Source organism: Myxine glutinosa, chromosome 4 (assembly GCF_964187855.1).
Source record: "Myxine glutinosa chromosome 4, kmMyxGlut1.1, whole genome shotgun sequence".
In the NCBI taxonomy this organism is placed as follows: domain Eukaryota; kingdom Metazoa; phylum Chordata; class Myxini; order Myxiniformes; family Myxinidae; genus Myxine; species Myxine glutinosa.
The window spans coordinates 65,485,709-65,505,590 of NC_136264.1; the positions used below are offsets into that span (position 1 = coordinate 65,485,709).

Genomic DNA, 19,882 nt, shown 5'->3' on the forward strand with positions numbered 1-19,882 from the left:
CAAGATTCCAAACAACTGCCAACTTGTTCAGGCTAGGCCGCGCCAGCAAGTTCAGTCCGAGAGCAGACCGCAAGATGCTGAAAGAAGTCTCCAAGAACCCCAGAATGTCATCACGGGACCTACAGGTAGCTCTTGCCACTGTTGATGTCAAAGTGCATGAGTCTACCATTAGAAAGAGGCTGCACAAATTTGATCGACATGGAAGGTGTGCCAGAAGGAAACTTTTGCTGTCCAGAAAGAACATCAGGGCAAGTCTAACGTTTGCCAATGAGCACCGAGGCAAAGACCAGCACTTCTGGAACAATGTGCTCTGGACAGATGAGTCAAAGGTATAGCTATTTGGCCACAGTACCAGAAGACATGTTTGGCGAAAACCAAAGACAGCATTTGACCACAAGAACCAGATACCAAATGTAAAGCATGGTGGTGGAAATATTATGGTTTGGGGCAGCTTTGCTGCACCAGGGCCTGGGCAGCTCACCATCATAGAACCCACTATGAATTCTTCATTGTACCAGAGGGTGCTTGAGGATAATGTGAGGCCATCTGTCGGAGAAGTTGAAGCTCAACCGAAGGTGGACCTTGCAACATGACAATGACCCTAAACATACCAGTAAATCCACCAAGGAATGGCTGAAAAGAAAGAAATGGAGGTTCTGGAATGGCCAAGTCAAAGCCCGGATCTAAATCCCATCGAGATGTTGTGGGGAGATTTGAAACGAGCTGTGCATGCAAGAAACCCCTCAAACATCACACAGCTGAAAGAATTCTGCATGGAGGAGTGGGCAAAAATTTCTCCCAGTCGATGGTCAGAGACTGGTAGACAGTTATAAGAAACGCCTACTTGAGGTTGTTTCTGCCAAAGGGGGCAATACCACCTATTAGAACCAAGGGTGTACTTACTTTTTCCACATGCGAAATTTGCATTTATGTTTATTTAAATTATTGCCGTGTTCCCGGGGATTAAGATTCCCTGGGGATGAATGGCCGATTGAGCTTTACACTCCGAGGAGAGGAGACTGGGGAAAGGGGAGATGAGACTGGGGGGGGGGGGGGGGGGGAGGGAGAGGGGAGACGGGGGGGGGGGGAGGAGACTGGGAGGGGGGGGGGAGAAGCCTGGGGGGGGGAAGGAAAGGAGACTGTGGGAGGGGGAAAGGAGACTGGGGGGGGGGGGGGAGAGTGGACTGGGGGGGGGGGGTTGAGACTGGGGGCGGGGGCGAGAGGAGACTGGGGGAGGCGAGAGGAGACTGGGGGGGGGGGGGTGAGAGGAGACTGGGGGGTGGCGGAGAGGAGACTGGGGGGAGGGGGAGAGAAGACTGGGGGAGGGGGAGAGGAGTGTGTGTGTGTGTGTGTGTGTGTGTGTGTGTGTGTGTGTGTGTGTGTGTGTGTGTGTGTGTGTGTGTGTGTGTGTGTGTGTGTGTGTGTGTGTGTGTGACCCACTCCCCAGTGCAGTGTGCGTGATGTTGGAGGGATGGGGCAGGGAGGGAGAGGATTTGAGCTTTTGAAGTCACATTTTACATGAGATGTAATTGCACATTTCAAACTGTATTTCCCATGTGCATGCACATGCAGTCACATGTTATCAGAAGTAAATAAATTGTGTCGATTACATAATTTGTGGATCTGATAAATTGCCAGTTACCATTTTGTAAAACTGAATGTGCAGGTGCAGCATCTAATTCAATATGTCCAAATGTCACACAGGTCCATGTACGTGGGATTCCCATGGGTGACCCCACTGTTATGTATATATTGTTGCGGTGGCTGGAGCGGAATCTCGCTCCAAAACACCGAATATGTTACGGCCCGGGGTTCGGGTTTATTACGAGCGGGTTAACCTCTGTTCCCTACTGAACTTACCAGACCTGCGGCTGCCGCGCAAGAATACCTTCGTACTTAGCAGGTTGTGATTCAGCAACTACGGACGCCGATTGGACAGTCGTGTGATACCTGTACCATGTGACGGTCTCAATCAGGGAACGTACCGTTCCCTCCAGCGGTACACCAATTTAGATGGCCGAGCAAAAACCGTTAGTAACCGCCAGAGTAATGCTAATGTCGTTACGACCGATGTTAACCTGGGTGCGAGCAATGGCAGATCAATGGAGGAAAAGACTTTCACCGATAGAGAGAAAGGAAACATTTAACAATTTTATTTTTTTAGAAATATTTACAATGTAATTATTTCAATAGGAAAGAAAAACATACGAGAAGCAGGAACTTACCTTATTCTACGCTTTACTACGATCACTGCAAATAAACACTATATGGGCCCAGCACACTTTCATGGAGGAGGGGAGGGGAGGGGAACGAACAAACGAATGTTGGAAACCTGATTGCACAAAGGCTAAGATGCTCCGGATGCCTCTCCTCACGACGCCCCCGTCCCGTTGTCGCCACTGAGCAGCACGGACAGGTAATGATGAACCCAGCATGGACAGGCAAAGTCAGTCTGATGAAATCAAAGATGTCCACCAGAAGCCTCCAAAGTGAGCTTTTATTCACTTGAATGCAACGCATCTATAAAGGAAATATAAAGCACTAATAAGCAAGCATCCCCAGACAACCTTCATTAATGCCAAGGCATTGCAGAGACATTCGCGGATACATATGCATGTCATCAGCGGTCTCACCAACTTGAAGACCCATAGCAGCAGAAATGAACCCTCCTCGCTTACAGGTGGTTTCATAAGCCGCTCACCGTGCGTTCGACACAGGGACTGCATCACCAGTAATGTTTTAAGGAAGGAGGACACCGCTCAGAGATGGAACCCACAATTTCATATCATTCAGGTCAATCGTCAGCATGGCAGAGTGACCCAGGTCAAGAGAGGAGCACACCTTCTAGGTCAACAATCCAGGGCCCAAGAGTGGAGCACACGTGCTCAGTAAACCCAGCAAAGTGAGACAGGCCCGGAGTTGATAGAGACAGGCCCAGAGTGTAGAAATCTTGCAGACACGTGGTGAGTGCACAAGAGACAGGCTCAGAGTGGAGCAATCTTGCAGACATGTGGTGAGTGAACAAGAAAAAAGGCCCAGAGTGGAGCAATCTTGCAGACACGTGGTGAGTGCACAAGAGACAGGCCCAGAATGGAATAATGCAGAGAGAGCGGCCAGGGAGAGAATCAATGTCTTGAATCTCTCTTTGTTCACCATCGCCGAGGGTGGGGGGTGGGGGGAGGGGAGGGGGGAAAGGGGAGGGAACCTTGGAGGTCTTCTGGCTCCCGATTGGTGGAGCCCGTTACTCCGCCCCACAAGCTACCCAAAAATAATTCAGGACCTGATTGTTGGGTTTCTGAACATGGCGACAATGGTGTGCCTTGGAGCCTGGTGAATTGCCAGGTAAATTATCCCTTATGGGTGGAGGACCTATCTTTCCTTTCCCCAACACATGACATACTAACCAGAAATAAGGGGAAGGGACTAAGATAATGGTCTGCGATGAAATAACTATTCTAACGGACCTCTATGGTGGTTGCCATTACGTTTTAGTGTTTTTTCCAAAATCACAACAATATATATATATATACATATATATATATATATATATATATATATATATATACAGTCACGTGAAAAAGTAAGTACACCCCATGTAAAGGGTCTAATAGGTGGTATTGCCCCTTTGGCAGAAACAACCTCAAGTAGGCGTTTCTTATAACTGTCTACCAGTCCCTGACATCGACTGCGAGAAATTTTTGGCCACTCCTCCATGCAGAATTCTTTCAGCTGTGCGATGTTTGAGGGGTTTCTTGCATGCACAGCTCGTTTCAAATCCCCCCACAACATCTCGATGGGATTTAGATCCGGGCTTTGACTTGGCCATTCCAGAACCCTTCATTTCTTTATTTTCAGCGATTCTTTGGTCAATTTACTGGTATGTTTAGGGTCATTGTCATGTTGCAAGGTCCACCTTCGGTTGAGCTTCAACTCTCCGACAGATGGCCTCACATTATCCTCAAGCACCCTCTGGTACAATGACGAATTCATAGTGGATTATATGATGGTGAGTTGCCCAGGCCCTGATGCAGCAAAGCTGCCGCAAACCATAATATTTCCACCACCATGCTTTACAGTTGGTATCAGGTTATTGTGGTCAAATGCTGTCTTTGGTTTTCGCCAAACATGTCTTCTGGTACTGTGGCCAAATAGCTCTACCTTTGACTCATCTGTCCATAGCACATTGTTTCAGAAGTGCTGGTCTTTGCCTCGGTGTTCATTGGCAAACTTTAGTCTTGCCCTGATGTTCTTTCTGGACAGCAAAGGTTTCCTCCTGGCACACCTCCCATGTAGATCAAATTTGTGCAGCCTCTTTCTAATGGTAGACTCGTGCACTTTGACATCAACAGTGGCAAGAGCTACCTGTAGGTCCCGTGATGACATCCTGGGGTTCTTAGAGACTTCTTTCAGCATCTTGCGGTCTGCTCTTGGGCTGAACTTGCTGGGGCGGCCTGGCCTGGACAAGTTTGCAGTTGTTTGGAATCTTCTCCACTTGTTGATGATCTTCCGGACAGTCGAATGATTGATTTCAAATTGTTTGGAGATCTTTTTTAATCCCTTCCCAGACTTGTAGGCATCTATAACCTTCTTTCTGAAGGCCTCAGAGAGCTCTTTTGATCTAGGCATGGTGATCTAGGCATCCCTTACACCCTGGTAGCATCAGCTTATGACGGCGAATTGTCAGGGGAACTGGGATGGAAGAAAGGAGGCTATAATTGTGACCAATTTAAAAACAGTTATAGACCTGCATATGATGAGGACGACATGCCCTCTTACATGACCATTCAACAACAAATGATAGGATTAATGTGTATCACCAGACCCCGAACGCCTACGCATAACAGGTCTATGGGAACCTCTACATGCCACGGTTATGGTCGCGATGCAAGCTGGATGAGAACACCTGTCCCACTAGGACCAAATGGCACAACTGGTTTAGCTTTGTATTGGGAAGGCTATTGGGGAAAGGACAACACATGGACATATAATAATACATATTTTATATGTGGACATAAGGCATATCCGTATCTCCCGTCGGGGTGGTTCGGCACATGCTTTCTTGGGTTTGTACTTCCACACATGCGCTTGTTAACGACTTCACCAATGCGTATCCTGCATTCTAGGCCGAAAAGAACTGTTAGTATGGGAGAATGGGTTGGAATGGTAGTATTTCCATTTTATGGAACCTGGAAGGCAGGAAATGAACTACGGCAAATGGCATTGGCTATAGAGACATTGGCAAATAAAACAGCTCGTGGATTGACACAACTTACAAGTGAGCTGGCAGCAACAAGAACCATGGCATTACAAAATCGTATGGCATTAGATATGCTGTTGGCAGAGAAAGGAGGTACATGCGCAGTAATTGGTACAGATTGTTGTACATACATACCTGATAATTCGGGCGACATTTATAACATAGCCAATACAATCAGAAGAGAGGGAGCTAAATATCACGATTATGTGAAAGGGGGTGCCTTTGCATGGCTGGAAAACACTTTGGGAGGAGTAGCAGCTGAGATACTCCAATACTTGTTTATTGGATTAGTGGTTATATTGGCAATAGTTTTAGTAGTGGCTTGCTTGAAAACCTTAGTGACGGTGGGTTTGAATAAGATAACACACAACACTATGATAGTACAAGCAGCCACAAAAGAGGAAATAAACAAAGCAACAAATGAGGAAATGCATGTGGAACCACAAGTGGAAGACATCTATGGCGACATGAATACTGAGATTCAACGATTGAATCAAGTAATGTTGCAAATGAATGCAGTCGAGTTGAAATGAGGGCATAACAACTTGTTGTGCACTATGTCCGTTTTACACGATCAATGAACTCATATCACCACAAGTAACACTGTTAAAGAAAAAAAAAAGCGGGGAGGACTATGCTAATAACATATTAGGCATAGTTTGCTTGTTTGCAAGAATTGTTGGGAATTAGATATTCCTGTTTGTGATTTAAATCATATAATCATTATTAATGCATTTATTTTCTTTGAGTTGAGTCACAATACCTGCATGAGTTTAATTTTTTGAATTATATGAACCTGAAAGCAATTGTGGATGCTATTCTTAGTTTTAGTAGTGTAAAACACATGTCTGAGTTGAATATTATTCGTGTGAAGTTGTTCTAAAATATAGTGATTTCATGTTACAATGTACCCCATCTGATTCAATCTGTGCGGAGAGCAGATATAAATGTGGCTAAGTAAAGGAAAGACAAGACCACATCCCAAATGGAGTGATAACGACATCTGGGAAGAAGTTTGAAAAAGGAAAATTTGTGAAAATGAAGTTAATCTTGGCATACACCCTCTTTCTCAAAGAATGATGAAGAAATGCTCCTTTGGAAGATGGATGTTTTCCTTCACCAAGGGAAAATTATGTGACCATTTGTCTGGGTCACACTGCAACATATGGAAAAGGGCGATCACTTACTTGTGTTCAAATACCTCGAACAGTCATCACATCAGCAATTGCAGGACGACGATATTTTACCTGCAACGTTTACGGGATACGGTGACGTGTGTCATTACTTCACCAACTTCCGGGGAGCCAGCATGGAGCTGCAAGCGAACGACTGCCTTTTCCTTCACAACAGCTGTGCACGATTCTGCTGTGTGCTCCTGGTATGGACCATGGACAACTGAGTACCATGGTCCCAACATCATCATTGCGGATGCATCCGGCATCCCTGCTCCACATCTTGTTGACAAATCAACATCACATCAATACTTGCTCCATGCTCACGATTAGTGAGGAGGCAAGTCAACTACAACTGGATGGAGGCCTTGTTCAAATCTACTATGGCTCACAGCAAGAGTGGCAAGGATGCTGCATGGAGAGCAGGGTCAGTCTTTGACTCTGCCCAGCTATCACAACAGCAGAAAATCCTATGCAAATAGTGAAGGTGTGATGAAGACAACAGGAGAAAAATGTTTTATGCTGAAATTCCAAACACAAGTGATCCGCCCCTTTTTTTCAAAACAAAGAAAGTCAATATTTGATTAAAGGCAAATATTTTGCCAAATGTTGCAGATGCTTTATTATTTTGATGAACTGAAATTATTGCGTTTTGGTAAAGGTGAAATGTTTTGTGATCTTTATGCAAATGAGTTGAATTGAATTATCAACATAGAAAGAGTCAATGAACAAGGAAATGTATTGTGATCAAAATTCTTCCAGAATGACGGTGTATGCCTTAGGAAATTGAATTACAAGATTAGTGGTTTGAATATTTAATGTGGTAATGTTTAGATTAATGGTTAATATAAACATAAAAGAAAAACTGGGGATTGTTGGGGATTAAATATTCATATTGACAATATTGCTAGAATATATATCAATGTAATCTTGTTTAAAGTGGAATTATGTTTTACTTTACGAATCAGCAAAAGAGCATAGAGCTAGCATTAACATGTGGTCAGGAGAGTTAATTTCAGACAAGAATGTGTAACGCTCTTGGACCGCCACCTGTCGATCATTAATAGCCTCTGTTCAGGGCACTGCGCACACGCTGCAAATTCTTCTTCCAACAGGTCAGAGTATTTGACCTCTTGAACAGAAATAAGTATTTGCTGGCCAAGAAAGCCATATAAGGGTTTTTGGATAAGGAACACCCTGCATGCTCTGCAACATCAAAGGAGTTTGGGGCTTTAAAACCAGGAGAAAGTTGCGAGGAGAAGAAGAGAGAAGAGTGGACTGGGACAGTGAACTGAAGAGGAGTGAAAACTGAAGACCAGTTGAAACTGATCAACCAACTGGAGATTGTCAACAACTGAACGAGCTTCAACAAACTCTGGAACAGACTCATTAAAGATCTCGGCTTAGTATACAACAAATTCTCTAAAGTGAATAAAACATTGATTTGCTAAACCGAGTCTCTTGAAGTTTTACTAACATAACACCAGTAATTGTTAATAATTCTCCAAGACCACACACTTCAACAACAAAGAGCAAACCAAACTAAATATCTGAGGTTTAAATAAGACAGGTTCCTCCAAGATCCTCTCTAACGATGTTCTAATCATTTGCACCTGAGCTGGTGCACCTGTTTCTAATTTTAGATAAAGGTATTTGAAGTAGTGATTAGGTATTTGAAGTAGTGATAAATGTAGGGGTGTACTTACTTTTTCCACATGCGAAATTTGCATTTATGTTTATCAAAATTATACAATTGACTACAAAATGTAAATGTTTCATGATATTTGTTATATTATATCACCTTTATCTATCAATATTGCTGAAATGAAGATCAAATACCTGTATGTTGAAATATGTTGAAAAAGTCAAAACTTTACATGGGGTGTACTTACTTTTTCACGTGACTGTATGTTATGCACTGATCGTACAGGGCTAAAAGGGTAGATCAGAGGTCGTGCACCCACCTTGAGATATCTGGATTCATTTCCCGACCTGACCATAAAGTGTCACCCAAATTCTTCATAGTTGGGGTATTGCATCGGTGCAGCGTCCTTTGAGGGATGGTAAGCTGGGTGTCTGGTCTGATTAAGCATTTGCTGGGGGATGTTAAACATCCCAGACCAACAGTGCTTTTCACAGGAGTAGTGCATAGTGTGCTATCACCTTCATGGTCAAATTCCAAATTCCTGCCATAACCTTTAGCACCCTGTGATGAAATGCAGGTGGCCTGCCCAGGGTAGTTTCTCAGCCAACAATCTTCATAACTTGTTGAAGTTCCTTGATGCTCCAGGAAGAGTATGGGCACACCTTATCATTCAATAAAAATGTCTACTTTGTTTTGTGATATTTCCTTTTGGGCCTCATGCATCAGTGTTTGGACTGTGTAAGTAAATAACATTGACAGACAGTACAGAAATAGGAAACACCTTTATGGTTCATATTTCCCATTTTCTGTCCTGTACTGCAAACGTAGTTTGTAAGACATATTTACCTAGCCATATGTTTTATTCCTTAATTAGTCTGACTGATATGTTTTTTGGAAACATGGAACAAACTTTAGAGTTTAATTATTTCTGGCACAGTAACACTGCAAACGTGCTCACCCTGATTTAATTAGCTTTCATTTAGTTTATCCAGATCTGTTGTTTAGCAATCCATGGCATGCCTACACAAACGCTTACACAAACGCTTACAAAAACGCTTACAAAAACGCTTCCATAAATTCCTACACAAATTCCCACACAAATGCCCACACAAATGCCCACACAAATGCCCACACAAATGCCCACACAAATTCCCACACAAATTCCCACACAAATGCCCACACAAATTCCCACACAAATGCCCGCACAAACGCCTGTACAGATGCCCACACAAATGCCCACACAAACGCCTGCACAAACGCCTGCACAAACGTCTGCACAAACACCAAACGTCTGCACAAACACCGACACAAACACCGACACAAATATCAACACAACACCTACACAAATACCTAAACACATATATTACACAAATACTTACACTCCTACAGTCATACACCCACACAAACGCCTATGCAAACACCTTTTTTAAAATTCCTTACAAAATCGAGGCTCGTGGAAGAAGAGCGAAGACATACACAAACACCTATGCACCTACACACACGCACACACACACACGCGCACACACGCACACGCACACACACACACACGCACAGACATTTTGTGGAATTTATGCTGGATTGTTTGGTAGCTCTTTTTTGGTGACGTTTTTCCATCATGTTCCTGATATTCAGGACATGAAAGGCTGTATTGGCATTTCTTACATCAACATGAACATCACAAGCTCAAAAGCAGTTGACAAGCGAGGTTTTGATATCAATACACCATGGAAAACTTTCAGGTGGGATTATTTTTTGTTTTTAGATACTTTTTTATTGGTTTCATTTCTCTTAACCTACATTTTCTCCTTTTATGATGACCTTTCAATGTATTGTTCATGTATATTTGATGTAGAAGTGAAAATGTAATTGGAGACATTTTCCAGTGGAGTTAGATTTCAGATCAAAGACATTGAAAAAACTTGTCCCCCTCAATTAGGACTAGCTTGACACTCCTGCCCCCAGGGTGAGGGCTGGGTTTTCATAGTGGGTGTTTTCATGTCAATACCAAGTCGCCCTGAGGGCTTTTGCCCACAAAATGTAGAATAGGTGGGAGGGACATCACCCTCCCTCTGCATTCATGAACCACCTGTGTTTTTTCCCAAGTTGATATACTACTAGCCTCACTAAGTCCCAAGGCTAGTTTAGTTCGCACAAGCTTAGAATCCACATCCTTAATACCATGGTCTTCGGCTAGATTTGAGGGTCCTTTGGAATAATCTGCCAGTGTGCTTACCACACGACCACCACTGTGAGATTGCCACGGTTATAAGCAAGCAAGGGCTTTGATCTATTGTGACCTCTGATTGTTTGAGATTACAAGTACAAGTTTGAGAATACAAATGTGTAAGTTCTTTCATTGAACGCAAGTGACTAATTTGGACACTCGGGGTGAATTTTGTGGTTGTGAAGGAATCCATCATCAAAATGTGATGGTGCATGTGATAGTATGTCATCAGAATGAGAGAAGCAATGCAGACAAACAGGTTTGTGTGATGTGGATTCTTTCTTTTCTGCACATACAATCAACTTTCCAAGTTGTGCTGGTATTAGCAGACTTCCAACCAAACAAGTAACTAGACTTGGCCTATTGGACTGAGGAAGCCTGCTGGGAAGGTGGTGAAACACCACCTGAGACCAGATCGGCTCTTGCTTGTTTATTACTGCATTAGCAGGGAAAATCTAGTTGCTTTCATGGTTGGAAGTACATTTTTCATAAATAAATAAATAAATAAAATATGTGTGTGTGTGTGTGTGTGTGTGTGTGTGTGTGTGTGTGTGTGTGTGTGTGTGTGTGTGTGTGTGTGTGTGTGTGTGTGTGTGTGTGTGTGTGTGTGTGTGTGTGTGTGTGTGTGTGTGTGTGTGTGTGTGTGTGTGTGTGTGTGTGTGTGTGTGTGTATATATATGTGTGTGTATATATATTTAATTTAAGCTTTATACTGAAATAAGATTGAAACAAAGAAGCCAAAAGGTTCTTCCCATTCCAGGGATCAGGTGATGCACTGAGTGGGTATTATACACTGAGGAGGAAGTCAGCACATGACATTCCTATGTGGAGGAAGTTGTACCATTGTTTCTTTTATAATCCTGTAGATCCCATGACATCTTTCACCAGATAAGGTCTGTGAGATGGCATCGTGTCAAAATGGCAAAGGAACCAAACCATTACGCCATGGGGTTTGGCTCGTAGGATTTTATTTTAATAAATGCAATCCTATGAACCTGACTTTTTGGGATAATGGTTAGAGTGTTATCTGAGACTGGGATGCCGGTGGAATGAATCCCGACCAAGTCATACCAAAAACTTTATAAATGGTACATGCTGCTTCCTTGTTTGACATTTAGCATTTGATAGTGATAGAGCACGGACAAACAATCATAGGTTGGCAATCGTAGCACAGGTTTTTATGGGCCAAGTGATCTCCGCCTGGGTTGAAGTTCCTTGTAAATGATGTCATATTATTAATTTTATTATCTCTATTATTATTACTAGGGCGTGCCCGCACGTACGTGCTTGCCCGTACGTGCTTGCCCGTACGTGCGTGCAAAAAAACATGCGTGCAAACAACAACAACAAAAAAAAACTTTGAAACCACGTGGCAGTAACGACCACAGAACCCCCCCCTCTATTTACATGAAATGGTTTGGTCCATTCGCAAAGCCAAAGCGAACGGCTTGCGAGTACGGTGACCATACCTTGGGAACCACTTGTCCGATTAATTTCAAACCTTGAAAAGGCACATCCTCGGGTCCCCAGCAATATACCTGGCAAGTTTCAAGTATATCGGACCGGTAGTTGTCGAGAAACAGCGGTCGCATACAGACAGACACACACACACACACACACACACACACACAGAGATTGCTGGAATTATATAGAGACTAGGGCATGCCCGTACTATATATATAGGACGTGCCCGTAAGTGCGTGATGTTACCGTACAATGAATGTATCGTCCCGACGCCGCAGCTCGGATGGCGCTGCAGTTAATCGGGCCCCCAAATTCCTCATCGACGATAACTAAACAATATATTATATGAATCGCACCGTACATACCTCCTTCTAGATCTTGTTCTTGTCTTGAATATACTCACTCAGGCTCACTCTATCACGACTGAGTCCTCCCAGCTCCTCCAAATGGCGCCCGCTAGCCGCTACGTAAGTCCGGAAGTGACGTCCTCATTTGACTGTCCGGAAGGTCGCAAATCGCAGTTACGATGAATCGCAAATTAGTTTTAATTAGTTTTAAAACATAGTTTAACGGCAACATAGTTTGCCGACGGGAAATAAATGAATACGCTCTCAAATGTGCCATCCGAGGCAGAGTCTGTTCGCCACGTTCGGCACACGTGATAGCTCGCTGCTCTCTGATTGGTTGAATCGTTTTTTGGACATAGCTCGGTAACTACTTCTGCGATTAATTTAAAACCTTGAAAAGGCACATCCTCGGGTCCCCAGCAATATACCTGGCAAGTTTCAAGTATATCGGACCGGTAGTTGTCGAGAAACAGCGGTCACAGACATACAAACATACAAACATACAAACAAACATACACACAGAGATTAGTGGAATTATAGATAGATTATTATTATTATTATCATTATGAATATTATTATTATTATTATTATTATTATTATTACAGTACCAAGACAAATGCATGAAAATGGTGGTCCAGTATTTCCTTCCACCCACCTTCTCCTCTCCCCATACTTGTACATCTGTTGTAGAACAATTTGTGTGCATAAACAAAGCCATGTCCACACATTGACCACTTGTAAAATTTAATAACACTGTGAAAAATACTCATTCGGTTACAACAGAAATACATAGTATAGCCAACTCACACAGCACAAGGACCCCGGGTCGAAACGAGTATTCTTTCCCGATTCCCCTGTTTTTGCTTCATTTATAGTAATTCAAAACAAGGAGAATATTTGGTTGGGTCCTCACGATGGGAGGGGGGGGGGGGGGAGAAGATCGGTGGACGAGGGATTCTGATAAGAGATTAGGGAGAGGTAGATCGGTGGACGATGGATTCTGATAAAGTAGGGAGTGGGGAGGGGGTAGATCGGAGGATGAGGGTTCCTTGGTTAAGCCATTATCTTCTCAGTGGGTCACTTGAGAGGAGAAGGTTGTCTTTGTACAACAAAGCTTTCACAGATCTTATCCCCAAATTAGTATTTACACAGGACTGCAAATGAATGGGAGATATGTAAATCTTTCCATCAGAAAGAAGATAATATCACCCAGAGTTTGATCCAATATGGCTGCCAGACCATGTGAGCGATGACATCATAAATTTATATTCTCTAATATAATTGTTGCATAGATCACACTCAATACATTTCAAACTGATCAGACTAAGCGTTGTCCCTGTCGAATTATGACGTCATAATTATGGCACCAATGACGTCATCGATAACGACACCTATTCCCCATATGGAGTTCTTTACAATGAGCCATGTTTCAATTTTTTCCATGAAGTGGTTTTAGAGATATAGAGGTGCAACATTTTTCGGTTTTTCAAAGATGGCGCCTGTACCACATGACCTATGAGGTCATGATTATTATTAAAATATTCAAAAGGAGGAGGCGCTCCTATGGTGAAAATTTTGTGTCCATCAGACCAACAGTTGCTGAAATTTTTAAAATAATGATTGGATGGATAAGTGTTCTATTTGTCGAATTATGATGTCATAATGAAGGCACCGATGACAGCATCATTAACATATCTATTCCCCAAGGGAAGTAGTTGACAATGAGCCAGGTCTCAATTTTTTCCATGGAGTGGTTTCAGAGAGGTGCGAAGTTTTTCCAAGATGGCGCCTGTACCACGTGACCTATGATGTCATAATAATCATTAAAATATTCTACAGGAGGAGGCCCTCCTATCGTGAAAATTTCATGTCAATCGGACCGACGGTTGCCGAGAAAAAGATTTTTTTAAATGCAGACACAGCACACGTACGGCACACGGCACACGTACTCAACTGAATGCTTAACACCGCTTTTCGCTTCGCGAGCGCACGGTAATAAGGTAATTGTATGTATGTATGTATGTATGTATGTATGTATGTATGTATGTATGTATTGTTACGGACACGACTTTGATGTTAGGGTGGGCCGAGCGGAATGGCCGCCGTGTCCGCACAAGTTACCCGATTATACTCGAACGTTGCCGAGTCGCGCTACGCTGAATCAATGAAGGAAAAGGACACAACGGCTGGGACTAAAATGACACGACACCAAGGGTTCAGTTCTCAAGACCTCCGGAGGAGGTTATATTAGGGCGGAAGGTTAGATTACAGGAATGAGAGGGACAGCATAGAAAGACAGGCACTTAGACACACTTATCTTATTCCCTGACAGACGACAGATAAACAGGACAAAACTGACTCACACGGGGATTGATGGCAAGGAAAGGCAGAATCGATGGCTCCAGGTGCACCTGGGCTCAGGGCAGGATCGACCCGGTCCAGTCTAGAGATGCGGGGAGGTCGCAGCGCTCGGATGTGGTGATTGTCTTCTCAAGCTGGGGGCGCATCTCTCGTCACATCCGGTAAGTGGCTGCGTATATCCGGCGGGGAGTGACACGCCCTCGGCTAGTTAGCTCCGCCCCAGATGGAATCGGTCCGCCCTTCTTATTGGGTGCGGGGGGGTTACTGGCTCCGCCCCTGACGAGGAGCTGACAGCCAGCCCCTTCGTGGTAACCCCGTGGAGCGCATGGGCAATGGCGGCTAACCACGCCGGTGTGAGGACGCACACTCCCCGCACGCCGCGCCCCTCTGTTGTTGTAGTTGTTGTTGTAGTTGTTGTTGTAGTTGTTGTTGTAGTTGTTGTTTGGGGAAGAAGATGGGAGGAGGTATGGGAAGGTCCTAAACTCACTACTGGTGCCATACGATCACATTCTGGTGCAACGAAGAGTCAGAATTAATGGAAACGAGTCCTTAACTGACATAGACTAAGAATAACTAGCAAGATGTCCGAAAGTTGTCTACGTGAGATGCGGTGGACCTGGGCACGACATTTAATGGGGGAAAAAGGGGAAGGTCGGTTCTACAGAGTGTTGTTTACAGACAATGGGACTAGGGAATGGGGGATTGGGGATAGTTGGGGAGTATTGGGGAAATAGGGGAATATTTACAAGCGGATATGGAGGCCAAATGCCATATTCGCAACATTGCACCCTTCTCTACCCTCGGGGCGTCCCGACCCGATAAATTTTTACCTATTTTAGTGTGGCACTCAGATGTAGTTCCCTCTACTATTAACTCTACCCTGAGTGCGACAGTTTTACAGATATTCACAAATGAGTAAATATGTCCCCCTGCGACGTTGCACCCTTCTCCTCACAGAAACACACCCACAGGATAACCGAATCCGGAAAGAATTCGCAAACTAAACATACAGCCGGTAGGGAGAATTATTTACAAGACTACGCTGATATTTACACTACGATCCAGGACCTGTTTTTGGAGGAACACATGCAGATGTTATGCATAGAGAGAGCACGCATGCCAGCATCGATACACCAACCCACGAGTGCTCTGTGGCCTACGGCCTTTAATAATGTGCAGAGCACCCCTTCCAAGCATCAAAAGCACCACCCCATCACACAGTGAGCACCATCCGGTGCACCAATAAAGTGTCTATAAATCACCGGTGGTGTCGCAGCCGGCCGATGTTCTGCCGCTGGTCTTGCCTTCATGTGGTGCACTTGGCCTTCTTACTTCTTTAAAAAATCAAGAAAGGCGCCAACCGCGTCCATTTCTGTATTGTGGCTGTCAGGGGCCAACTAAGAGTGGTTCACCTGTTTGGCATAGGTGCCACGTTGACCCATAGGTCCTTCCACGGGTGGTGCTTGGCCGCAAAAGAACTGCAGTCCATTGTGGGTGGCCACAAACATTGCGGTCCATATGGTGTATCGATCCAAGCAGCAAGCAGCGAAAGTGCAGCCCCACAACTGCGGAGCCAGCACCTCTCTCTCCTCTCTCTCTGCCCCAAAGCCAGATCCTCGGAGGTGGGAGACAAAAGAAGCAGACAAGTGAGTAAGGTGGTAAGGGCGCAAAAGTGCACGCAATACAAGATGATGCACACTGGGGGCACATGGGAACCAGGTGAGACAGGTACGTTCCTATCGTACGCCCCCCCCCCCCACCAGGTAACCTACATGGCCCCCCCCTTACCCCTTACTGTATCCACAAAACACAACACTACCCATAAACATCTACTTTACAAATCAACAAACGTCCCTACTGTCTTCCCCGTTCCTCCCATAAACCAAATTCGTCTTCTCTCCCTCCTAACCAATCAAATTTGCCATTTTCAACTCAACATCATAATTTGCCATCTCCAACTCAACATCAAAATTTGCTATCACCAATTCATCATCAGTCCCTCCTAGGGAGGGAGAGATGGAATCACCCCAATGTCTCATCCACGTCGTGATGCGTCTCACAAATCCTCACAGCAATTCTCATTTCTGCAACACAAACCAAGAAAACACAGGTGTGGAGTCATCATCATCACCACAGGCAAGTGGCTGCGTATGGTGCGACAGGTTCATCAATCCTAACTATCTCCTAAATGACTTTAACAACTTTACACTACCCGGGGTCTTTCTCCGGCCAAACCATTGGCCCTCTTACACTATGGGTTCTAAAAAACCAATTCCCATTGAGCAAACTGTGGTGCTTTTCAATTTGGGGTCTCACTCCCCCGATTCATCTCCCGGTGCCCTCGCACAATTTCTGGGCTGTGGCGTGTACCTCTCCCAGCGGGTCTACCCACCTGCACACCTCCACCACTGCAGTTGCCTCCGAGCTTACCTGCTCCTTACCCTAACCTAACTACCTGGGGAAGGCCCTCTGGCGCTCTCCCCACTCGGTGCCCTCTCTGGCACTGGGCTGCCCGATCCACACCCGGGATCCTCAGGCACCCACTCACAACTACCGGCTCCCAGAGCCCACCTGCAGCCTCACCTGGCCGACATCCTCACAGTGGTGGAGTGCCCAACCAACTACACACACTAACAGGCTACACGCCCAGCCATTTCCACGACACTAATGCACCCATCCACAACACCATTCTGCAACCGCACCACAAATGCCAATATCCAACCACAATTTACCTATACCCTCTACCTAACACTTACACTACCCGCCCCGGGTACTCGTGAAAGGGGTCCACTCTTCCCCCATCCACACCTTCGCACCATGCACACCACTCCGTACCACTTACTCCAACTCTCTCCACACACCTGTACTTGCACACCTGTGCTCTCATTCTTGGTGCCACCTGCACCCTTCTCTCCCCAAGCGCATTCGCGCTGATCCACACACTCATTACTCACACACTGTTCCACACACCTGTCCAGTTGCACACCTGTGCAATCACACCTGTTCAATTCTCACACACACGGCATCATCTCAGCTAACTACTCCCTTCTGAAACTTGCGCTTCCCAGTCGTCCCTTTAAACTATTGCGCTCCCTCGTCATTATCATCCATACTAATCTACCTGCGTCCCCACTACAGGTATCAGTCACTAACTAAACTTAACGTCACCTAATGTCATCTTCGCTAGATCCCTATCAATATAACCTAACCCACCCGGGCTAGTTTTCACTGCCATACACCCCATAAGCTATTGCTCCTTTGCCCCCACCTTGTGAGGGATGACAGAGTTGCCATCCCACCACATCGGGGACGTTCCACAACCAATTTTGCTCACCAAATTTCAGCCAATCAAAAATTTGCCAATCATCTGCCAATCACTGTACCATTACCAATCATCACTCTGCCAATCCTTTGCCAATCATCAAATTTTGTTTTTCTCTAATTTCGGGTCCAAAACACTAACCTCATCACCCAGTCTACTCACTAATGCCTCTCGGTGCGCCAATTCCTGTCCAAAGCCCGGCTTTGTAAAGCCAAGCCATGAATGCGGGTTGTTCTGTGCCAGCGGCTGGATGCGTCCGGCACTCGGTGCAGGGACGGGGGCTTACCGGTGCCGAGATCCCACGCACCATCTCGGCACGGAGCCATCCAATGTCCCGCTCTCGACCTGCCGGCACGTCTCACCAAAAAGTGGTCGCCATGACGACCCTTTCTATCGGGCTGCCAGCTCCGCCTAGTGGAGCACGGACGCGGCCGTTCAAAGCGAGGCCCGGCACGCACCGAGGGCCCGCTTCGGCTAAAAGTCGACCTAACCTCCAACCTGGTTACCGTCGATGCTTCACCTGGACGCTTACACCCCGCAGCCCGTTCCTTGCTCACACATCCAGCCGTGCCCATGCTCCTCGTACCTTTCCTTACACACCCAGGTACCCTCATTCCACTCACAGCCTTGGTCACACACCTGACCACCGAACACTTTGGCACACATTCGTTGGTAGCACACCTCACCAACACACCTCTTCGCGCCCCCTCCTCGGTCACCTCCTCTGTGACAATCACAGGTGTGCCCTCATTCGCACACCCAACCACGTGCCTCACCACCAACTCCAGCGTGCATTCCCACTCACGCTCTACCATTCCAGGTGTGCATCCTTCCATCCCAGGTGTACATCCTCGCTCACCTGTCACAATTAACTCACGCTCCGTGTCACTCTCACTACTTTCACCTCCATTCTTGACAGCGCACTCACCCTTACTCTTGACAGCGCACTCTTTCCCCATGCACCTGTCCGTCACACACCTTTCTCGCACACACTCTTGCGCACACTCTCCCGTCACACCCTCTGTAACACTCACCACACCGCGCTTCCATGTGCTCCCTCGCACACGCGCTACGACCGACTCATTCTCGCCAGCACCCTCACTCCTTGGCACGCACTTTTTCCTCACACACCCCAGAGTCGGACTTTCTCGCACACCTCCTTTTTCGCACACCAGACCTGTCGCACACTTCACAAATGGCCTCTCACGAACACCCGGGTCCATCTCGACCCCCAAGCTTCTTAAATCCCCTGGCGCATCATACGCACGACCATATTGGTCACCACTTACACCGGGTCCTCTTCCTCTTCACTTCTCCTCCATCACCTGCGAATCCCTCATCCGGTTAATGAGCACATCATCACGATCCAAACACAGACTTTGGACCAATTCTTTTACTTCCTCCTTTATCTCCTTCTTATCCCCTCTCCGTCGCTTCTTAATTTCGCTCATCCCTTCTTCCACTTCTTCTAATTTCTGCTTCACCTCTTTTATTCCCCGGTACGTCTCCTCAAGCTCGTCCTCCAAGGCTACCTTGACCGTTTCCATGTGCGTCCTCACCTGCCGGTCCTTCGTCTCCATTACCTCTATCACCTCGTCCAACCTCGTTGTCAATCCCTCACGTACCATCTGACATTCCCTCTTCGTCGCTACCAAGTCATTTTTTAGGTCATTTTGTGTCGCTTTTAACCCTCCTATTACCGCAGTGTTCCTTTGTACCTGCTCCACTAACTCCGTCTGTCCCGCCGTCAGCTGCTCCACCTCCTGCGTCAGGTCCTCTATGCCCCTTTGCAATTTTACAGTCCCCTTTCTCACCTCCTTCTCCATGCGCTCCTTACAGTGCCTCACCTCCTCGCGCACTCCTCCGACCTCCTCACTCACTCCTCTTCTGATCTCCTCTCCCATCACTTGCATCTCCTGCCCAGATGCCACCCTCATCTGCTCCATTTCCTCCCTGTGAGCTCCCAGTTTGGTTTCTACCCCCATTCTGACCCCCTCTATCTGCTGCCCCATTTGTTTAACTTCCCTTTCCGCTTGGTCCCTCATGTCCCTCAATTTGCCTTCCATACTGTTTTCTAACCCCTCTAACCC

General features: G+C 45.9%; 1 protein-coding gene across 8 annotated transcripts in view; it reads left to right on the forward strand.

The window, feature by feature from the left end:
• The window catches only part of LOC137424708 (arf-GAP with Rho-GAP domain, ANK repeat and PH domain-containing protein 1), a 189,490-nt gene that overhangs the window by 86,006 nt on the left and 83,602 nt on the right, over positions 1-19,882 (forward strand). For all 8 annotated transcript variants that reach the window (XM_078775817.1, XM_078775816.1, XM_078775821.1 and 5 more), the window contains one exon: positions 9,707-9,813. In XM_078775817.1, coding sequence (XP_078631943.1) covers positions 9,707-9,813 — 107 coding nt within the window. The remainder of the gene's footprint in view (positions 1-9,706; positions 9,814-19,882) is intronic.